The sequence below is a fragment of the Salmo salar genome, chromosome ssa01, assembly GCF_905237065.1.
Source record: "Salmo salar chromosome ssa01, Ssal_v3.1, whole genome shotgun sequence".
NCBI lineage: Eukaryota > Metazoa > Chordata > Actinopteri > Salmoniformes > Salmonidae > Salmo > Salmo salar.
The window spans coordinates 68,322,873-68,345,789 of NC_059442.1; the positions used below are offsets into that span (position 1 = coordinate 68,322,873).

The 22,917-nt window shown below is 41.0% G+C and overlaps 2 protein-coding genes across 3 annotated transcripts in view; both read right to left on the reverse strand.

Moving 5' to 3' along the window:
- Window positions 1-493: 493 nt before the first annotated feature.
- LOC106607693 (gremlin-2) lies at window positions 494-8,255 on the reverse strand. 2 transcript variants are annotated; one of them, XM_045721365.1, is made up of 2 exons: window positions 7,330-8,255; window positions 494-1,792 (listed from the first exon to the last, which is right to left on the reverse strand). In XM_045721365.1, exon 2 carries the CDS (start codon window positions 1,789-1,791, stop codon window positions 1,237-1,239), a length of 555 nt encoding a protein of 184 aa, XP_045577321.1. In that variant the 5' UTR covers window position 1,792; window positions 7,330-8,255; the 3' UTR covers window positions 494-1,236. The 2 variants fall into 2 exon arrangements, with proteins under 2 accessions (XP_045577321.1, XP_014060396.1); XM_014204921.2 differs by having other exon boundaries at window positions 7,262-7,833.
- A 571-nt stretch (window positions 8,256-8,826) lies between these two features.
- Window positions 8,827-22,917, reverse strand: part of rgs7a (regulator of G protein signaling 7a) — a 126,018-nt gene continuing 111,927 nt past the window's right edge. Inside the window, exons 17-18 of the mRNA XM_014204935.2 lie at window positions 9,950-9,986; window positions 8,827-9,505 (exon numbers count right to left, since the gene is read on the reverse strand). Coding sequence (XP_014060410.1) covers window positions 9,966-9,986 — 21 coding nt within the window. The 3' untranslated portion in view covers window positions 8,827-9,505; window positions 9,950-9,965. The remainder of the gene's footprint in view (window positions 9,506-9,949; window positions 9,987-22,917) is intronic.

Sequence of the window (22,917 nt, forward strand, 5' to 3'; positions counted from 1 at the left end):
CTCAGCACATATCAAAGCTGCAGGCTAAGGTTAAATCTAGACTTGGTTTCCTCTATCGTAATCGCTCCTCTTTCACCCCAGCTGCCAAACTAACCCTGAATCAGATGACCATCCTACCCATGCTAGATTACGAAGACGTAATTGTTGTGTTGCTACCATGTTGTTGTCATCTTGTGTTTTCATGTGTTGCTGCCATGCTATGTTGTTGTCTTAGGTCTCTCTTCATGTAGTGTTGTGGTGTCTCTCTTGTCGTGATGTGTGTTTTGTCCTATATTTTTATTTTATTTTTTATCCCAGCCCCCGCAAAAGGAGGCCTTTTGCCTTCTGGTAAATAAGAATTTGTTCTTAACTGACTTGCCTAGTTAAATAAATGAAAATAAAAAATAAAATGTAAAGTTGTTGAGCCTATTCTTATCAACCATCATTAGTCAACCAGATCCTTAAATGCCACCACATTGTTTGCATTCAGACCACACAGATGTTTCACATGAAATAGATTGTATATATATTTATAGTGTCTTATCTTTTGACATACACTTATATAGTACCACAGTTATACATAATATAATAATATCATTTCTTTACTGGTTAGCTTGATGTTTGTCTGAATTATTTCACAGGCGGCTCTTGAATCCAAAGGCAGATACTTAGACAGGCTAGGGGGCTTTCTCTCAGTCCGTAGCATTATTGGCTGGAGAGTTCCCCCAGGTAAACCCAGTAAAAAATGACACAGCCAGCTTAAGAGCTCCCCTTTCAGTCTAGAACTTGGTGCTGTGTTTGTGGTTGTATATGTATGTTCCTTCTAGAGCCAACAGCCAGATGAAAGGGGCCATCAGTCCATGGCCCTAGGTAAGGTAATATCACAACCTGTATGAGCTTATAGAGAGTCGAAGGACCCAGTTGTTTCATATGATTGACTGTGTTGAACTGAAGCATGTCTGTGCTTCAGTTGGTGTTGTGCTATGCATCCATCCATTTATGTCTGCACATTGTAGTTTTCACCATAGCTGTCCATATAGTCAACGGTCTTATAGCTGGGCCACTCTGTACTATCAGTACTTGTCAGGTTCATTTTGTGTGACCAATCAATGTGATTATGCAGAATAATCCAATATAAGGGAGAAGTACTACCTTGTCCCCTGTCATATCTACGCTATTCATGTTCATGTTAATGTTCACTTTCACTGTCACATTAGTATCCATGGTGACTGTCATGGTATGGTTCCAAAGAACTCCTCACAGTTTCCCGTTACCAGTCATGTCCACCGACATACAGCGACACTGTTTGACACGTTGTACCTTGCGATGGCGAAAGGTAGGTTGCAGGCCCGGACAGTCCAGCTGAACAGTAAGCTGGGTAAAGCGGTGCGGCCTGCAGAAGGAACAGGACTGGAAGGGCTCCTGGACCTTGTTGTGGTTTTTCCGGCTGGACCCTGGCCCTCGATTTGAGCTGGGGCCCATGAGGTGGGGGATGTAGAAGGAGTTACACTGGCCGTAGCAGAAGCGGTTGACCACCGTACGACTTCGGCAGCCCTCCTCGCTCACCGTCTGGCGGAGGGGTTGCGTCTTGCACCAGTCACGTCGGAGGTACCGGCGCTCGGTGACCACCAGGGCCTCCCGACTTGACGAAAGGACTTCGGGTTTCCGCGGCAACAGGCGCTGACGATCTGACAGGTTGCCTTTGGTCTTGAAAGGTGAGGGGATGGAGCCTTGGGGGCGGGGCTTCCTTGTTTCTGTGGCTACGCAGAGTACCCCAGCCAGTAGGACTGGAAGAGTGATTCTCCAAAACATTCTGGGAAAGAGAAGACAGAAAGGTTAGTAACAATGCTACTAAACCAAGATTGAGCCTTGTACCTTTACAGTATAAGCAGTGAATGTACCGTGAGTAGTATCTATTGGTTTAAGAATGTAGCGAGGTTAGGTCTACTAGGTATCTATCAATCCTTAAGCTATTCCAGTGTAATAGCACTCCGTCAGTGTGTGTATGTTTTGGTGTTTAGCCTATGTATGTGTGTGAACGTGCCCTTTTCAGTCTAGCCTTTCAGGCATCATTGAGGAAATCAATCTATCATCTGCAACTCCATTTGTCAATGTCTCTTTGTCATTACTTTTATGTGCATTCTTCTCAGCTACAGAACTTTATCCAAAAATAAACACTGGATAAAATAATTAGGCGTTATTAATAAAATAATTAGGCGATGCTTACTCTAGTTATAAACTATGCGTCAGATATGTAAACATGCATTAGCAGGCCAATCTTAATGCTATTAGGGGAGTGAAACAGTACCCTGTGGGTCCAGATCCCCACTCTATGACCAAGCCCTATAGAGCACAATGAACTGAGAGTGACCTAGCAAGTCTCTTGTCTCTCTCCACACTGCCGACTGACAGATGTGAGACTGAGATGAAACCCTCCGTAAACACAAACACACACAGACATACATATACACACACAAAAAAACATACATACACAACCACACACACAATTCACAATGTCATCTGAAAAGTTCTTTAGAATTTGACTTTCTGATTTGTGTTGAGAAAAGTATGCTTTAAGTTGAATATCTTTGTTGGGACTCAGAAGATTACTGGTATGTACGTATCTGTACATAACTGTCAGTGTTAATGCCAGTACAATTTGTCAATCACTCAAGAATCTTTGCAACAGATGTTGTTCTTGAATTGCATATATAGTATAAAGTAACAATTCTGAATGTGGACCAAAACGCCCCAAGGTCATTGGCCGTTCCTATTCCCTATAAGACTTTTACTTCCCTTCTCAATTTCCTGGACTTGCACACATTTTGAATGGGGACAATGACTTTATCATAATCCACTTTGGGTTTCTGTCTCTGTTTAGTTTCTGCTCTTGACCCTGGGTCATGGCGCTCTACCCTGTTAAGCTCTCTCAGTCTCAATGAAACTGTTCTAATGTTCACAGTAATCTATTGAGCAGCTGGGTCTACTGGGGCTTTGACCAGAGAGTAATTAAGTATGGAACAGTATACCCAGGAACCATGAGGCTGGAGGAAGGCTAGGTACAGTATACCCAGGAACCATGAGGCTGGTGGAGTGCTAGGTACAGTATAACCAGGAACCATGAGGCTGGTGGAGGGCTAGGTACAGTATACCCAGGAACCATGAGGCTGGTGGAGTGCTAGGTACAGTATACCCAGGAACCATGAGGCTGGAGGAGGGCTAGGTACAGTATACCCAGGAACCATGAGGCTGGTGGAGGGCTAGGTACAGTATACCCAGGAACCATGAGGCTGGTGGAGTGCTAGGTACAGTATACCCAGGAACCATGAGGCTGGTGGAGGGCTAGGTACAGTATACCCAGGAACCAGGATGGTAGTGGCAGGTTTAGAGAAGACTGAATGAAAGGTGTATTGTGGATAACGGTGGTCATGAGAAGGACAAGGGAAGTCGAACCTCACCTCTTCAGTGTCATCCAGAGAAGAATGCTTTTTTTAACGTAATTTATGCGTTGATGTCAGTAAGATATTTACGCACGACTGAGTCTGGCTCAACTCTAGCATGAAGACAAACCTCTTACATACACATACACACTCGACCACACAGTGTCAAACCTAATCATGACTTTTCCTTCTGTCCCCACTGCATCTCATTGTCTTGACCCCCATCCATAATTCTGTAATTTATTCACCAGTTAAACAAATGCAATTTGCCCTAAAATGTTGAGTGAATATGATCATAATGTATGAACTCAGTCCTGGAAGGTGTTGTCACTCTATGTCCCCTTCATTAGTTAAAACTATCCCAGGTCTGGTGAGTTACAAGGCCCTGGGGGTTGGAGGGATATCCCGACTGTGTACACAGCAGATGACATATGTTATACAGTCGCTGCTTCAGTCCCTCTCCCACTTCCAAACTTTGCCTATGTATGATACAGCCGACCCTGCCAGCTATCGTCATCATTCTCCCAGCTAGACAAATTGTGGTTTGGAAGTTGGGGTGGAAGTAGGGGGGTTAATGATAGTGTACAGAGAGACTGTTGGAAAACAAAACAAACTCTTTAGCCCTGACTTTAGTACTTGAGGCCTCCCTCATCCACCCCCCTGACTCTCTCTCTCTCTTACTAATCATCATGGAGACTGAGCCGGAGGGAGACTATTGCTTTTGTTTTATCAGTGAGACAGAGCTAAACTGGACCACGCTATTATTGCACAATTACAAATACTAGGGTCTATATGCTTGAATGAACAGTCTCTGTCCTCGGGTCTACAAATACTGGACTCCAAAAACAAAACTGGGATAGCCATCTCCCAGAGTAAGAATTGCCAATGGCAACTTGAGCTTTACTGACTCCAGTGGGCAGCAACACTTGGATGGACATTCCCTCTGCACCACAGTACCCAGTTCCTTTATTGGAGCAGATCAACCATGTCAGGTCAAGGGTCCTTCAATAATCCAATCCGCTAATTATTCCGTCAATAAGTTCAAAGCAGTACCTTACACATGGGCCCTGAAATAAAGTGCTACCAATGACAAGAACCGGCCTAAAAAGACAGGCCAAAACAAAGCCTGAGCCAGACTATAATTATAGCTAGGTGCGCCAGGAAGTTTCATAGACAGATAACTCACGTCAATTATTGTATTCAATTCAACAGGCCAAAGCTCACACACAGAAAACAAAACTCTGTGTTTTTACATGAAAGCAATTACTTTAGGGGCAAGCATGTCATTATCTTAATTTGTGGCTTGTATTTCCCAAAACTGGCCTCTTCCGGCTCATTAAAAGTGAAAACGTTCATTTTGAGAACTTTGGGTGAATGTGTCGAATGCCAACATGCCATGAGGGGGCCCTGAGCTGTTTGGACAGCCATTTGTCACCACAATCCATCTTCATAATTTCTACCAGCTGAGAGATGCTATACTGGTCAATTACAGTTAGGAGAGGCACTTTGGACTCCATCACCCTCAGTATTGGTGGAGATATTTACCCTGCTCTGGACAGTACACACACACACAACACACAGAATGAGAACAACATATTGTAGCGAACAGCAGGGCAGAGAAGTGAACCCGGGTCGCTGGCGTGGCGCGAAAGACAAACCACCCGAGGCATTGCACCAATAGGCCTTAACCCACATTGTGGGAATTGTAATGTGGCTCATATAGCGAGGATCGCTACAATATCATTGAAAGGGTGTTCCCCACCTAGAGGGAATTAATCACGGCATAACATAACCAACCCTAAATTGGAGCTGAACACATAATGACAGGCCTGTACAGTCCCTACCAGTGTCTGTTTGGATAACTTAAATCTGTCAAGTGAGCACAGGAGGTTGGTGGCACCTTAATTGAGGAGGATGGGTTCGTGGTAATGGCTGGAGCGGAATAGGTGGAATAGAATCAAATACATCTCAAACATGTTTTGATGCCATTCCATTTGCTCCGTTCCAGTCATTATTATGAGCCATCCTCCCCTAAGCAGCCTCCACTGCAAGTGAGAAAAACAGTGTTAAAAAATATACTGATTACTAGTCTAGAGAGGGTGGTATTTGAATAAATTAAACTTGGGAGATTCAGTGAGAATCAATTGCTCTACTCCAACAAGGCAAGGCATTGTTTAAATATTACAAACAGAGAGTATGTTTGGAAATGTATATTTAATATGCATTTTAAATCTGGTTGTTTGGATCCTGGATACTGATTGGACAAGCAGCGTTCCCAAACCATGGTGTATTGGAAGTTACAGTCACACTATGGCTGCTAACAGTTCCATCTGAAAATGATCACTGCATCTCTATAAGAATATCATGTTCAGGTTGCTGTCTGAATCATCTCTTGTATTTATCACTAGTTTGGTAGAGCGGGGTTAATATAAGTCTTGCTGTCTGCCTATCCAACCTCGAAAACAATGTTTCTCTTTAGAATTCCTATCTCTGTAGCTACAATACATAGAGTAAACAGTGCCCAGACTAAACAAGACAACTTCTTATGAACCAGGTGAAATCATGCATCAATGTCATTATAATGGATATATCCAAGTAAATTCCAATAGAAAAAAAGCTCAAACAAGCAAAATATACAGCTAACGTCAGTGTACGTCTCTATAAGAATATCATGTTCAGGTTGCTGTCTGAATCATCTCTTGTATCATCTCTTGTATCATCTCTATATTCATGACTCCAGGTTCAATGTTTGACGTGAATGAGTTAGGTGAAGTTGGCTTGCTAGCTAAAACATGACAATAACGTTATCCAGCCTGCACAGCAAACATTTTGTTTAGAGCTGATGACCAGGCCTTTTGCATAGCAACTATGCAAAAATAATTTGTAGCAACATGACCAAAATAACTAACAACCAGATTTTTGTCTGGACTATATCTTCTCGTGGAAGAATGAAATTATATGAATTTACTTATCAAAATGACATTTTAATGAAAATATGTAATTCATTGTTATTTGTATATGTTGGTAACAGTTTTATAAAAGCAATAAGGCACGAGAGGCAGTGCTGCATCATGAATGAATTAAGCAATAAGGCTTGTGCTGTATCATGAATACTGCGTCGGGCCAAACGCCATTTACCTGTGACTATATTCATGATACAGCACTGCCTGTTGTGCCTTATTGCTTAATTAACAAAGAGCTTGTTGGATTAAATTGGATATAATAAGAGTGTGGGAAGGGTTTATATCAGGACAAAGATGTGTGTCTTGCCTAAACATCCTCCTTGGAATTGACATTTCAGCCATTTAGCAGATGCTCTTATCCAGAACGACTTACAGTAGTGAGTGGATACATTTTCACACTGGTCCCCCATGGGAGTCAAACCCACAACCCTAGTGTTGCAAGCACCATGCTCTACCAACTGAGCCACATGGGAATCAGAGTCTTTGATGCAAGGTGTAGCAATAACCAGAGCGGTGAGTCAGGTCAGAAGCCATGCTCGCTACTCACACAACATTCACTCATGTCACACACATAATTAATGTCTCTCACATATTCACACTCTGTCTAATAGGCACATGCACACTGATGGATTTACACTTTGACACAAAGTTACATTCTCACCTTAATGCTACCACACCTCTCACACCTACCCACATCAAATCATTAGCCAAATAAGCAATCACCCACACACCCATTAACTCACTGACAGCTCTCTTAACATTCAGGCAAATGCTTTATGACTGAATCCCACCCTCTATACTTGTCTCTCTCCAGCCTGAATAACTGACCAGCCACCAAGGACCACTGCATGTCCTGAAGGAGAAAGTCAGTGTCTGTACCTCTTGCCACAGTGTCCCGGGACAGTGGGGTGATCCTGTCTCCGTTAGGGGTAGCTGTCCACCCTTACCAGTCCTGGAGAGTGAATCCTGGTGTTGGTTTCCATGGGAACAGCAGTGGTTGCTGAGGTGGGATTGTCAGTTGAGTATCCCAAGGTCTGTGGTCCTGTTTCTCTCCAGAGTCTGTATTTTTGAGTTTATTAATAATCCATGTCTATCTCATATCCATCTCAAATATATATTATCTAATAATATATGTAATTATCTCTTTCTCCTTTCTCTGTAATCTTTCTTTCCATGCCAATGGGTTTCTATGTCTGTGTATCCTAGTTCTGTGTCTGTAGGTCTGTGCGTCTCTGTATGTCTCCTGCTGGGTTTGGACTCTCACTTCTGCTTCCTCCTAGACATAGACGGGGGCTTTCTATTGGCTCTGATCACAACATGAATCAAACCAAGCCTCACCTCTCTCCCTTCCCTACCTCTTTTTCTCAATACTTATCCCCCCTCCTCTTTCCACAAACATTCTCACTGCTGACTCTCCAGTCTTGAAATCCCCTGTCAGTCTTTTGCTCTCTCCCTCCCGGTTCCCTTCTTCCCTCTATTACTCCCTCTCTTAGTCTGATACCCCAAATCCCTCTTGCTCTCCCACCATCGCCCCTTCACGCAATTTCCTCTCTGGCTTACCCTTCGTCTCTACCTCACTTTCATACTCATCTCTCTCTCTCGCTCTCTCTCTTTCCATCTATCCACCTTTCTTCTCACCTGAACATGAGGTGGGTTCAATGATTAGGGGTGTTCCAGTGCCACTGGAAATCCTTCAATACAGAGCTCTCTTTGGGTGTGTGAAATCACATAATCCATAAATCATTCTTACTCCTGCCTACTCATACGTCGACAGGACCCTTTGAAATTGCCATTCCCATTCCTTTGGTTTAGGCATACAGAAGTAAGACAATTATGTGTGTGGTTCTGATTTCTGACCACTGGAACTAAGACAAAAAACACTGTCTGTCATTCACCATCAAAGATCTGAAACGTCTACAAAAAAAAAACGTCAGGCTCGTCAAACAATAACTATTTCATCATACCAGTAGAGAATGGCACGACACTGCAGCAGCAGAATTCAGGCCTCAGTCTTTGTCCATACTTTGACTAATGTCTTTAGTCATGGTTTCTCATTGCTTAAATATACTGAGTGGCCTAAAATATACTCAGTGGCCTAAAGGTTATGATTCATGAAACTCTGAATATGGTATTAGAATTAAGCCTTACTTTTTGTACAGTATAGGAAATGTCTACATTTCTGACAAATAACACATTTGAACAAAATCAAGCAAAGCATTATTTGCTGTAAACATAAAACGTATTCCATTAGGTTATAGTAAAATAAAAGAAAATGAGCTACTGCTCTGTTAAATCTACCACCATCTAGCTGTAACAACTAAAACTGCAGATGACAGAGCAGAGAGAAATTAATAATGATCTATTACAATGACCCCAGATCAGTATGTCCATCTACTCTTTGCTGGCCAGTACAAAATGTATTGATTCATTACCAGGACAGTAAAAACAGATAAAGGGACAACTTTAATACATTTTTAAGTGTCTTTAAATATGGTATAAAAATAAATGCAGGAGAGAGTAACAAAGAATTACGTTTTACATAAGACAGAAAACACATTTTCTTACAGCTCAAATGTGACTTTACAAGTGTAATGAAAACTGTGCTAATTATTGTAGTGCAATAAAATCAATGCAAAATGAACATAATAATTTACATTTATGCATACCGCACAACACTTCCCTTAGTGTGACCAAAGTATCTGTGATTACAGATCGAGTACTGTATAGTGATGATATTTTGAATAGATTTTACTGTTAAGTGAACGTTTCCTTCATTTTTTATTTCTGACATTATTAGCTCAGCTGGAGAGGGACATACGTGTCCATCAGATATGGTGTAAGTAACTGGACACTGACTTTCTGTAAAGGCATTATCCAGCCCCAATATTTGTAAAAGTCTCCAAATGCCTCTCCTTTCCAATAGTAGACATAGATCAGGTAAAATAAATAACAAGTCTTCTCCTTGGACATGCAACATCTGATGTACTGTCCAGCTCATCGTCTGAGTGGAAAGCAAACGGCGATGACATAGAAATGATATGGTCCTCCTCTATATCCCAGAGTGGCTATGTTTTAGCATGATGGCACAAGACTGGTCAGCCTCTTTGATGTGAGGGATTTCCCCTGTCAGAAGAAGAGGAGAATAGGGATTGAGAAAGAGAATGAGAGAGGATAAGATACAGTAGAAAATGTAATCATAGATCCATCCTGACACCATCCTGTAATCTAGCGTGTGGAAAAGTCATACTGTATGTCAGCAGAGGGTGTGAGAGTTCTACCAGTATGGAATATGGAAGTGTGTGTGAGGTAATGTCTGGGTTATACTGACATCCTATGGGCATCAAGTGTACAACTTCATATTGCATCATACTGTATTATGTGATGTCAGACATGCTGTAGGATCCTGAATCTGAGTAAAGTTCATTCAATTAATACAGTTTACATCGAGAGCTATCAAGAGCTTTATTAATGCACTAATGTGAGGGAAAACACAGGATGACAGTAAGTGAGGTGAGCAACCACATGCAATTTACTGTAACACTCGGCACTGAGCTTTGGCATTATTACCTGGAAGCAAAATCCTTCAAAACAAGTTCTTACTTTTCTGTGGGGACAAGGAGAGAACACAGAATGAGGGAGGACATTTTGGCAGGTTGGTTTCAGAGGCCAAAATGTGAGAGATGCAGGAGAGGTCACATGCCTCTGTCCTGAAACAGCTCAACTGACTCATCTAACTCTCAGAAGAGTTAACTCATCAAATGCAGCATTCTGTAGCAAACTACATTAATAAAACGTGATTTCACAAGAATAGACGGGTTGGTTGTTCACCACAAAACCGACATTTGCGCAACTATAGGGCAAAACAGACGGGGTTGGTTTAGACTGTTGACAACAGGTAAACTATGTTTAATCTCCAAATGAGCACTTGTTTGCACAATGAGCACTTTTTGTCTCTCAAATACATCGTTACAGTTGTTGGTTAGTTAGCTTCTGAATTTTTGCCATATTAGCATAGACATGACATCAGTCAAAACACCTTAAAACAGGACATGATATCAATAACAAGATACGAGCTGAAACGAGCTACCTATGATACCCCACATGGCAGCTTCTTGTAATTTCTTCGAGCTATCTGACGGTTCAGAATCATATCAATGCACGCCTTCCGGCCACAGCGATGCGCGTGCATCATTTTCGTGACTTTGTCAGCCAACCCGTCTATAAAAAAACTATATTTATAGGTCATGTCCAAATATACAATGCTGTGAAAAAGTATCTGCCCCCTTCCTGATTTCTTATTTTTTTGCACATTTGTCACACATAAATGCTTCAGATCATCAAGCAAATTTTAATATCACACAAAGATAACCCAAGTAAACACAAAATGCAGTTAAGTGATAATGTTATTTATTAAGGGAAAAAAGCTATCGAACCTTCATTTCCCTATGTGACAAAGTAATTGCCCCCCCTTGTTAAATCATGCATTTACTGTGGTTAATCAAATTTTTTGGAAAGCTGAGTTCAATTTCACTAGCCACACCCAGGCCTGATTACTGCCAGACCTGATGAATCAAGAAATCACTTAAATAGAACCTGTCTGACAAAGTGAAGTAGGCCAAAAGATCTCAAAAAGCAAGACATCATGCCGCGATCCAAAGAAATTCAGGAACAGATGAGAAACAAAGTAATTGACATCTATCAGTCTGGAAAGGGTTACAAAGCCATTTCTAAAGCTTTGGGACTCCAGCAAACCATGGTGAGAGACATTATCCACAAATGGAGAAAATTTGGAACAGTGGTGAACCTTCCCAGGAGTGGCCAGCCTACCAAAATGACCCCAAGAGCGCAGCAACGACTCATCCAAGAGGTCACAAAAGAACCCAAAACAACATCTAAAGAACTGCAGGCCTCACTTGCCTCAGTTAAGGTCAGTGTTCATGACTCAACCATAAGAAAGAGACTGGGGAAAAATGGCATCCATGGCAGAGTTCCAAGGCGAAAACCACTGCTGACCAAAAAGAACATAAAGGCTTGTCTCACTTTTGGCAAAAAAAACATCTTGATGATCCCCAAGACTTTTGGGAAAATATTCTGTGGACTGACGAGTCAAAAGTTGAACTTTTTGGAAATTGTGCGTTCCCGTTACATCCGGCGTAAAAGTAACACAGCATTCCAGAAAAAGAACATCATACCAACAGTCAAATATGGTGGTGGTAGTGTGATGGTCTGGGGCTGCTTTGCTGCTTCAGGACCTGGACGACTTGCTGTGATTGATGGAACCATGAATTCTGCTCTCTACTAAAAAATCCTTAAGGAGAACGTCCGGCTATCGGTTCGTGACCTCAAGCTGAAGCGCACTTGGGTTCTGCAGCAGGACAATGATCCAAAACACACCAGCAAGTCCACCTCTGAATGGCTTAAAAACAATGAAGGTTTTGGAGTGGCCTAGACAAAGTCCGGACTTGAATCCGATTGAGATGCTGTGGCGTGACCTTAAAAAGGTGGTTCATGCTCGGAAACCCTCCAATGTGGCTGAATTAAAACAATTCTGCAAAGAAGAGTGGGCCAAAATTCCTCCACAGCATTGTGAAAGTCTCATTGCCAGTTACCACAAATGCTTGATTGAAGTTGTTGCTGCTGAGGGTGGCACAACCAGTCATTAAGTTTAGGGGGCAATTACTTTTTCACATAGGGCCATGAAGGTTTGGATAGCTTTTTCCCTTAATAAATAAAATCATCACTTAAAAACTGCATTTTGTGTTTACTTGGGTTATCTTTGTGTAATATTTAAATTTGTTTGATGATCTCAATCACTTAAGTGTGACAAATGTGCAAAGAAATAAGAAATAAGGACGGGGGCAAATACACTTTCACAGCACTGTACATTACCGTTCAAAAGTTTGGGGTCACTTAGAAATGTCCTTGTTTTTGAAAGAAAAGCAAATTTCTTGTCCATTAAAATAACATCAAATTGATCAGAAATACAGTGTAGACATTTGTCGTGTCTTTGGGGGTACCATTAAACTGAAGATATGTTTATCAATTAGCTCCCTGTAATTATTATCACGCGATTAAACTGATTAATCGTTTAATTGTAATTAACTAGGAGATCGGGGCACCAAGGAGAATATTCAGATTACAAAGCTATAATTTTCCTAATATAACTTTCCTGTACTATAATATTATATTCTATTATAGTATAGGCCGATTATCTTCTGGTTTAAATGGTGTATTTTACCTTTAGTCCAGTCTCATTCCAAACGTCGGAAATTGTTGTATCTGCACGAACCCAGTCTTTACTAAAATCATCCATACATCGATTGTCTTAAAATCATTTATTTACTACACTAAGTAATTAACAGAAAACATACAAACAGTAATTATCGTCACAAAGGATTGGTAGAGGAATGTGCCCTTGTGGGCTAAACAGGCAGGTCGGCCTGTTGAACAATGGGTCATAAACGGTCAGCTGAGAATGCACACCTACAGAGTTCATTAATATTAACCTCTTATGGCTAGGGGGCAGTATTTTCACGGCTGGATAAAAAACGTACCCGATTTAATCTGGTTACTAATCCTACCCAGTAACTAGAATATGCATATACTTATTATATATGGATAGAAAACACCCTAAAGTTTCTAAAACTGTTTGAATGGTGTCTGTGAGTATAACAGAACTCAAATGGCAGGTCAAAACCTGAGAGATTCCTTTACAGGAAGTGGCCTGTCTGACCATTTCTGGAACTTCTTTGCCATCTCTATCTTTTACTAAGGATCTCTGCTCTAACGTGACACTTCCTACGTCGTCCATAGGCGCTCAGAGCCCGGGAAAAACCTGAATGTCGTCATCCCAGCCCCAGGCTGAAACACATTATCGCCTTTCTCAAGTGGCCGATCAAGGGACTCTGGGCTTAGGCGCGTGACCTGGCCGCACCCGTCTTTGTAATTTTTTCCTCTGTTTGCCGAAAAGGAGATTCCCGGTCGGAATATTATCGCTTTTCTACGAGAAAAATGGCATAAAAATTGATTTTAAACAGCGGTTGACATGCTTCGAAGTACGGTAATGGAATATTTAGAATTTTTTTGTCACGAATTGCGCCATGCGCACGACCCTTCTTTACCATTTCGGATAGTGTCTGGAACGCACGAACAAAACGCCGCTATTCGGATATAACGATGGATTATTTTGGACCAAACCAACATTTGTTATTGAAGTAGCAGTCCTGGGAGTGCATTCTGACGAAGACAACAAAGGTAATGAAACTTTTGTAATAGTAAATCGGAGTTTGATCAGGGCTAAACTTGGTCGGTGTCTAAATGGCTAGCCGTGATGGTTGGGCTATCTACTGAGAATATTGCAAAATGTGCTTTCACCGAAAAGCTATTTTAAAATCGGACATATCGAGTGCATAGAGAAGTTCTGTATCTATAATTCTTAAAATAATTGTTATGTTTTTTGTGAACGTTTATCGTGAGTAATTTAGTAAATTCACCGGATGTTTGCGGGGGTATGCTAGTTCTGAACGTCACATGCTAATGTAAAAAGCTGGTTTTTGATATAAATATGAACTTGATTGAACAAAACATGCATGCATTGTATAACATAATGTCCTAGGGTTGTCATCTGATGAAGATCATCAAAGGTTAGTGCTGCATTTAGCTGTGGTTTTGTTTTTTGTGACATTATATGCTAGCTTGAAAAATGGGTGTCTGATTATTTCTGGCTTGGTACTCTGCTGACATAATCTAATGTTTTGCTTTCGCTGTAAAGCCTTTTTGAAATCGGACAGTGTGGTTAGATAAAGGAGAGTCTTGTCTTTAAAATGCTGTGAAATAGTCATATGTTTGAAAAATTGAAGTTTTTGTATTTTTGAGGAATTTGTAATTCGCGCCACGCCTATCATTGGATATTGGAGCAGGTGTTCCGCTAGCGGAACGTCTAGATGTAAGAGGTTAACCTCTTACATCTAGACGTTCCGCTAGCGAACACCTGCTCCAATATGTGTCACGTTAGAGCAGAGATCCTTAGTAAAAGATAGAGATGGAAAAGAAGTTCAAGAAATGGTCAGACAGGCCACTTCCTGTAAAGGAATCTCTCAGGTTTTGACCTGCCATTTGAGTTCTGTTATACTCACAGACACCATTCAAACAGTTTTAGAAATTTTAGGGTGTTTTCTATCCATATGTAATAAGTATATGCATATTCTAGTTACTGGGTAGGAGTGGTAACCAGATTAAATCGGGTATGTTTTTTATCCAGCCGTGAAAATACTGCCCCCTAGCCATAACAGGTTAACAATTGACAATTGAAGGCTCACTCATTCGGGAACAATTGCAATCAATATATATTTACGCTCAGTGTGTCGTTCTGATTCTTGTTGGAGAGTAGTTCTGATGGAGAGTCTCTCTCTCGGTTAGAATGGATCTTTCAAAGCGACATCCATTAATGTCGTCATCGAATGGTTGTTTCGTTGGTCTTCGCATTCAATGATATAATTTACTTAGCTGCAGACTAATAATTAATATCAAAGACTTGTTCTTATTCTGTCGGTATCAATAGTCTAAAAGTTAACCACGTGGTATGGTTCACTTTCAGTAGAGTAATTGGATGGTAAAACCTATTAGCCATCGAGTGGAGGCCTGGTCTGAAGAAATGTAAATCAGGGGGTGTTTTATAGTGCCCATAGAACAGGCTTGTCAAATGACGCCTGGTCCTGTATGGGTCCCTGGGGGCGTGCCTATGACTGAGTTAGATTTGGTTACAGAAATACAATTCTATCACATTACATCAGTACATCGCATCTCAATGTATTATAAAAGCTTTATCCTTATTAATACATTCCATACACCCATTATGATGCAATTCTCAAGCTGAGTCTATCATATAAACAGTTTTATGGTAATATGGCTATATTGTCTCTTCTGAGTATCACAAAATTGTACCAAGCGGATCAGTTCGTAGCTGGATTCTTCACCAATCTTCCATACCTTCTCCAGAACACAAAATGTCGCTCGGTTCTCCAAGTCTATGAGTTGGAAGAATTTCCTTTGTCTCTCTATGGGCCATGTGGCCAGAGACTCTCCTGGAATTTTAGAGTTTTTACAACCCTTTACACACAGGGCCTGGGTTGTGGGGGAGGTAGGTTGGGTGGTGGTGCAAAAGGGAGGGGGTCAACTGTCCTCCCTGTACCAAAAGAGGCCAACGTCATGACACATTGTTAATGTTGTAAATGACTATTGTAGCTGGAAATGGCTGATTTTTTATGGAATATTTACATAGGTGTACAGAGGCCCATTATCGGCAACCATCACTCCTGTGTTCCAATGGCACGTTGTGTTAGCTAATCCAAGTTTATCATTTTAAAAGGCTAATTGATCATTAGAAAACCCTTTTGCAAATATGTTAGCACAGCTGAAAACTGTTGTTCTGATTAAAGAAGCAATGAAACTGTCCTTCTTTAGACTAGTGGAGTATCTGGAGCATCGATTATAGGCTCAAAACGGTCAGAAACAAAGACCTTTCTTCTGAAGTTTGTCAATCTATTCTTGTTCTGAGAAATGAAGGCTATTTCATGCGAGAAATTGCCAAGAAACTGAAGATCTCGTACAACGCTGTGTACTACTCCCTTCAGAGAACAGCACAAACTGTCTCTAACCAGAATTGGAACACAGGAGTGATGGTTGCTGATAATGGGCCTCTGTACGTCTACGTAGATATTCCATTAAAAAAATCCAGCTACAATAGTCATTTACAACATTAACCATGTCTAAACTGTATTTCTGATCAATTTGATGTTATGTTATTGGACAAAAAATTTGCTTTTCTTTCAAAAACAAGGACATTTCTAAGTGACCCCAAACTTTTGAACGGTAGTGTACTTGTGCTCATATTGCATCTAGCTCTTGAAATGTAATGGTGAATGTCTAACTACCACATTGTTGCAAAATTATTACATGTCTTATCAATCAGGAAATATATGGGCACTTTTCTCAAATGAAACACAATAATTCTGTTGAAAGGAACAAATCTCTTAGGGCCGGATTCAATTTGATCCACTTTAGCCGACATCCGCATAGCTGATGTTTAGATGGTGCTGGAGGTCGAACTGCTTTAGAGCTGTCAAATCCACAAGCAGCTCCTGCCATTATACACTGGAATGTGAGGTATAATTTACACCTTGATTAGGCTGATAGAATTCCTCATGATTTAGTTTAATGATTTTCAATTTGAGCGTCATTATTATTATTATTTTGGGGGGGAATTTTTTTCTTCAATTATTAAACAACAGATCAATACAGCAAGAGTAAGTACTACAACAAAAGCTAATTCAACTCTCCCCACCCCCCAGCGACAAATTACAAGATTAAATTAGAATAGTAATAATACTAATAATGACTAAAAATTACAAATGACAAGAGATTCCAACATATACACAAAGCAATACAAACAGTAAATTACAGAGAGACAATAGCTACATTGATCTACAAGCTCACATCCACCAACCCCAATGGAAGTGTTTCCATATAGTCCAGGAAGGGTTGTCATATTTTCAGGAAGTTGTTGAATTTATTTCTTAAAGCATAGGTAATCTCCATAGGAATACTCTTATTCATTTCAGAGAGCCATCTTGTAATTGGGAGAGGGGAATCTGATTTCCATGTCAATGCAACATATTTTCTTGCAGTGACAGGGCGATTTCTGTACATTTGATGTTGAAGTTATTTCTCATCTTAGGCAGAACGTTCATCTTAATTCAACTAATTCTCCCAAATAATGTAAGAGGCAGATCTATCCATCTATTCAAGTCATCCACCACCTTCTGACCCAAGACAATAGTTAAGCTTGTACAAATTTCTTAAGTAATTATCAACTGTGATTCCTAGATATTTGAACCACTGGGGCGACCACCTGAAGGGACCTGTTCGCTCACAGATGCTATAGTCAAAGCGAGTCAGTGGAAGTATTTCACTTTTGTCCATGTTGACTTTGTAACCTGACATAGAGCTGTATGTACACAAAAGCGTTTGTAGTTTTGAGAGGGATCCGGTCAGGTCAGAGAGGAACAAAATAATGTTGTTTAACCTCTTGACGGTCGCCTAGGATAGGGGGCGCTACAGCGATTTTTGAAAAAAATTCGTGCCCATTTTAAACGGCCTCCTACTCAAACTCAGAAGCTAGGATATGCATATAATTAATACTTGTGGATAGAAAACACCCTAAAGTTTCTAAAACTGTTTGAATGGTGTCTGTGAGTATAACAGAACTCATATGGCAGTCAAAACCCCGAGACAGATCGTAACAGGATGTGGAATTCTGAATTGCGGACTCAACTTCATCACTTTGCCTATAACTCACACCATGAGCAATGGTTCATTGAGCACTTCCTATTGCTTCCACTAGATGTCCCCAGTCTTTACAAAGTGGTTTGAGTCTCCTACTGTGAAAACTGACTGAATGAGACGCTGTGGAAAGTGGTCACATGAGGAGGGCCATCACCATTATGACGCCGGCGCCCCTGGCTACCCTCCCATTTCGAAACGTTTTGAAAGACAATGCAATCGTCCCCCTTGAATCTTATTAGAGCTCTGGTTGAAAAAGGCCCTAAAGATTTATGTTATACAACGTTTGATATGTTTGAACGAACCTAAAAAAAAAAAAATGCATTTTATTGAAAGAGAAGGCCCGCGGCCGACGTAACTTTGGTGCAGCCTTCAGAACGCGCTAACAAGAACAAGCTATTGGGACGTAAAGGATTAACTTTTTCGAACGAAAATACATTTGTTGTGGACCTGGGATTCCTGGAAGTGCTTTCTGATGGAGATAATCAAAGGTAAGGGATTATTGACAATAGTATTCAAGAGTAGATTTGATATGCGATTGTTCCAAGATGGCGCTGACCTGTAACGGTAGCCTATTTTTCTGAGTATCGCATCCCCTTTTATCGCAAAGTGTGATTACCCAGTAAAGTTATTTTTAAATCTGGCATTGCAGGTGCTTTCAAGAGATGCTAATCTATAAATCTTAGAATGACAATATTACATTTTAAAAATGTTTTCGAATAGTAATTTAGTAAATTGTAGTGCTGTTTCAACGGACACATTTGAGGGAAAATAGTTAGTCAACGTTACGCGCCGATATAAAATGCTGTTTTTATATATATATATGAACTTTATCGAACAAAAGAATGCATGCATTGTGTAACATGATGTCCTAGGAGTGTCATCTGATGAAGATTGTCAAAGGTTAGTGCTGCATTTAGCTGTTTTTTGGTTATTTGTGATGCATGTGGTTGGTCGGAAAATGGCTATGTGGCTACTTTTACGATATACTCCTCTAACATAACCTAATGTTTTGCTTTTGCTGTAAAGCAAAATATATTCAATTTTGTTATGTTAATGGCGATAGGATTTTTCGCTGGATGTCCGTCCCGCATACGGGACGCCCGACCAGGGGTTAAGAACAATGAGATCTTGTGTGTTATCTGGCCTACCTGAAAGCCCTTTATGCCAGGATCCGTTCTTATGGCCTCTGCCAGGGGTTCTATGGCTAGCACAAAAAGGAGTGGGGAAAGTGAACACCCCTGTCTACTACCTCTAAAGAGTGGGAATGTGGCTGACATCATGCCATTAGTGGTGATCTTAGCTTGCGGTTTATGGTATAAAGTCCTAACCCAGTTAACAAACGAAGGACCAAAGTTAAATTTACCAAGGACCTTGAATAGCTATGGCCATAATAGGTATGGCCACTCCAGCCTATCGAAGGCCTTTTCAGCATCTAGATATACTGTCATAACGGTCGTATTGAGGAGACCAAAACGCAGCGGGTATAGTGATCATCTTCTTTATTTACTAAATAAAGTGAACACTTAACCTCTATGGGCTAAGTGGGACGCTAGCGTGCCACCCGTGGTGCACTCCATCAACAGCAGGTGCATTTCAAGAGCGGCAAATTTGAATCCAAATAAATGTCAAAATTCAAATTTTTCAAACATACAACTATTTTACACCCTTTGAAAGATAAACATCTCCTTAATCTAACCACGTTTTACGATTTCAAAAAGGTTTTACGGCGAAAGCATAAATTTAGAGTATGTTAGGACAGTACATTTACAAGAGTTGTGTGTAATGTTTTGTCAAGTCAAAGACAGGGTCACCAAAACCATAAAACCAGCTAAAATGATGCACTAACCTTTTACAATCTCCATCAGATGACACTCCTAGGACATTATGTTAGACAATGCATGCATTTTTAGTTCTATCAAGTTCATATTTATATCCAAAAACAGCGTTTTACTATGGCATTGATGTTGAGGAAATCGTTTCCTCCAATAACCGGCAGTCAAGTCAGCATCACAAATTAAATAATTAAAATTAGAAAACATTGGTAAAATATTATATTGTCATTTAAAGAATTATAGATTTACATCTCTTGAACGCAATCAACTTGCCAGATTTAAAAATAACCTTACTGGGAAATCACACTTTGCAATAATCTGAGCACTGCGCCCAGAAAAATACGGCGTTGCGATACAGACTAGACGTCATGTTGGGGAGATCTAAAATCGAAAATACTATGTAAATAATCCATTACCTTTGATTCTCTTCATCAGATGTCACTTCCAGGTATCACAGGTCCATAACGAATGTAGTTTTGTTCAAAAAAGCTCATCATTTATGTCCAAAAATCTCCGTCTTGTTAGCACATGATCTAAGCCAGCCGGACTTCTCGTCATGAACGAGGGAAAAAATATATTTCCGTTCGTTCAAACATGTCAAACGTTGTATAGCATAAATCATTAGGGCCTTTTTAACCAGAACATGAATAATATTCAAGGTGGACGAATGCATACTCTTTTATAACGTATTGGAACGAGGGTACCCAACATGAACTCGCGCGCCAGGTGTCTAATGGGACATCATCGTTCCATGGCTCTTGTTCGGTCAGATCTCCCTCCAGAAGACTCAAAACACTTTGTAAAGGCTGGTGACATCTAGTGGAAGCAATAGGAAGTGCCAAAATATTCCTCAGCCCCTGTGTTTTTCAATGGGATAGGTTTAAAGTCAATACAACACATCAGGTTTCCACTTCCTGTCAGAAAATGTCTCAGGGTTTTGCCTGCCAAATGAGTTCTGTTATACTCACAGACACCATTCAAACAGTTTTAGAAACTTTAGAGTGTTTTCTATCCATATATAATAAGTATATGCATATTCTAGTTACTGGGTAGGATTAGTAACCAGATTAAATCGGGTACATTTTTTTTATCCAGACGTGCAAATGCTGCCCCCTAGCCCTAACAGGTTAACAAACAGTTCAAGAAGAGTTAAGAAAATATTTACCAAATTAACTAAAGTAAAAAATGTAATAAAACATTTATAAAAAGTAACACAATAACATAGGCTATATACAGGGGTACCGGTACCGAGTCAGTGTGCCGGGGCACAGGTTAATTGAGGTAATTTGTACATTTAGGTAGGGGTGAAGTGACTATGCAGTAGCGAGTAGCGAGTAGCAGCAGTGTACAGTACAAAATAAATGGGGGGGGGTCAATGTAATAGTCTGGTGGCCATTTGAGTCTTATGGCTTGGGGATAGAAGCTGTTAAGGAGCCTTTTAGTCCTTGACTTGGTGCTCCGGTACTGCTTGCCGTGCGATAGCAGAGAAAACAGTCTACGACTTGGGTGACTGGAGACTCTGACAATAGTATGGGCTTTTCTCTGACACCACCTATTATATAGGTCCTGGATGGCAGGAAGCTTGGCCCCAGTGATGTACTGGGCTGTATGTACTACCCTCTGTAGCGCCTTACGATCAGATACCGAGCAGTTGCCATACCAGGTGGTGATGCAACCGGTCAGGATGCTCTCAATGGAGCAGCTGAAGAACTTTGAGGAATTGGGGACCCATGCCAAATATTTTCAGTCTCCTGAGGGGGGAAAGGTTTTGTCGTGCCCTCTTCACGACTGTCTTGGTATGTTTGGACCATGATAGTTTGTTGGTGATGTGGACACAAAGGAACTTGAATCTCCCAACCGCTCCACTACAGCCCCGTTGATGTTTATGGGGCCCGTTCGGCCCTACAATTTCCTGTAGTCCACGATCAGCTCCATTGTCTTGCTCACATTGAGGGAGAGGTTGTTGTCCTGGCACCACAACTGCCAGTTCTCTGACCTCCTCCTTATAGGCTGTCTTATCATTGTCGGTGATCAGGCCTACTACTGTTGTGTCATCAGCAAACTTAATGATAGTGTTGGAGTCGTGTTTGGCCACGCAGTCGTGAGTGAACAGGGAGTACAGGAGTGAACTAAGTACACACCCCTCAGGGTCCCAGTGTTGAGGATCAGCGTGGCAGACATGTTGTTGCCTACCCTTACCACCTGGGGGCGGCCCGTCAGGAAGTCCAGGATCCAGTTGCAGAGGGAGGTGTTTAGTCCCAGGGTCCTTAGCTTAGTGATGAGCTTCGTGGGCACTATGGTGTTGAACGCTGAGCTGTAGTCAATGAACAGCGTTGTTAGATAGGTGTTCCTTTTGTCCAGGTGGGAAAGGGCAGTGTGGAGTGTGATTGAGATTGCGTCATCTGTGGATCTGTTGGGGTGGTATGCGAATTGGAGTGGGTCTAGGGTATCAGGGAGGATGCTGTTGATGTGAGCCATGACCAGCCTTTCAAAGCACTTCATGTCTACCAACATGAGTGCTACGGGACGGTAATCATTTAGGCAGGTTACCTTCGCTTCCTTGGGCACAGGGACTACGGTGGTCTGCTACATAACGTCCCAGGGATCAATAATTGTTTTCATTACACAGAAGGGTAAATTCTTATTAATCAACACAGCTACTCCCCGTGTCTTTGTGTTTTATGAAGCTAACTTTTTATGTTCTGCCCCCTGCTGTGTTTCTTGTAGAAATGCAACATCAGTCTTTAGCTTTTTCAACTACATAAGGACTCGTTTTCGTTTAACAGGTCTGTTCATTCCATTAACATTTAATGATGTATGATTTACTATCTTAACCATATTGTTCACTCAAAAAAAAATGCAAATGTCAGGAGTAAGTGTAAAATATTCTATTGCCTATTTTTGGTGGGCCTGTAGTCAAACACATATTATAAAGCGATGGTCTCTCACAAAACAGTACAAAACAATTTCCATCCTCACCCCAGTGCTGTTCTTGAATACACCCTGCCCAAATCCCAACTGTAATGGAGCTACGCTCCCAGCGTCACTATTCCTAAATTCAATTTCTAACATGAAGACAAACGTGAACTTGAACCTGGAGCTCGAGCCCAGTAAATTAACAAAAATTGCGAATTCTTCACCCATCCTTATATGATGCAAGTCAAAAACCAAACCAATAACGGGAGTTCTGATCGCAACACACCTACTATGACAGAATGCAAAATACATATATAAGACATCATGGCTTAGCCATATAAAATAGTCTACATATCATTTTGATGCCTCTGAGGACCATGCCTGTCCCAAATAACAACTTAAAAACAATGTCACTCTGGTAAAAACAAATAGTTTGTTTCCATG

Bases quoted from the DNA above. Each gene is read 5' to 3' on its own strand.
- LOC106607693 (XM_045721365.1), bottom strand. From the start codon at position 1,791: ATGTTTTGGAGAATCACTCTTCCAGTCCTACTGGCTGGGGTACTCTGC.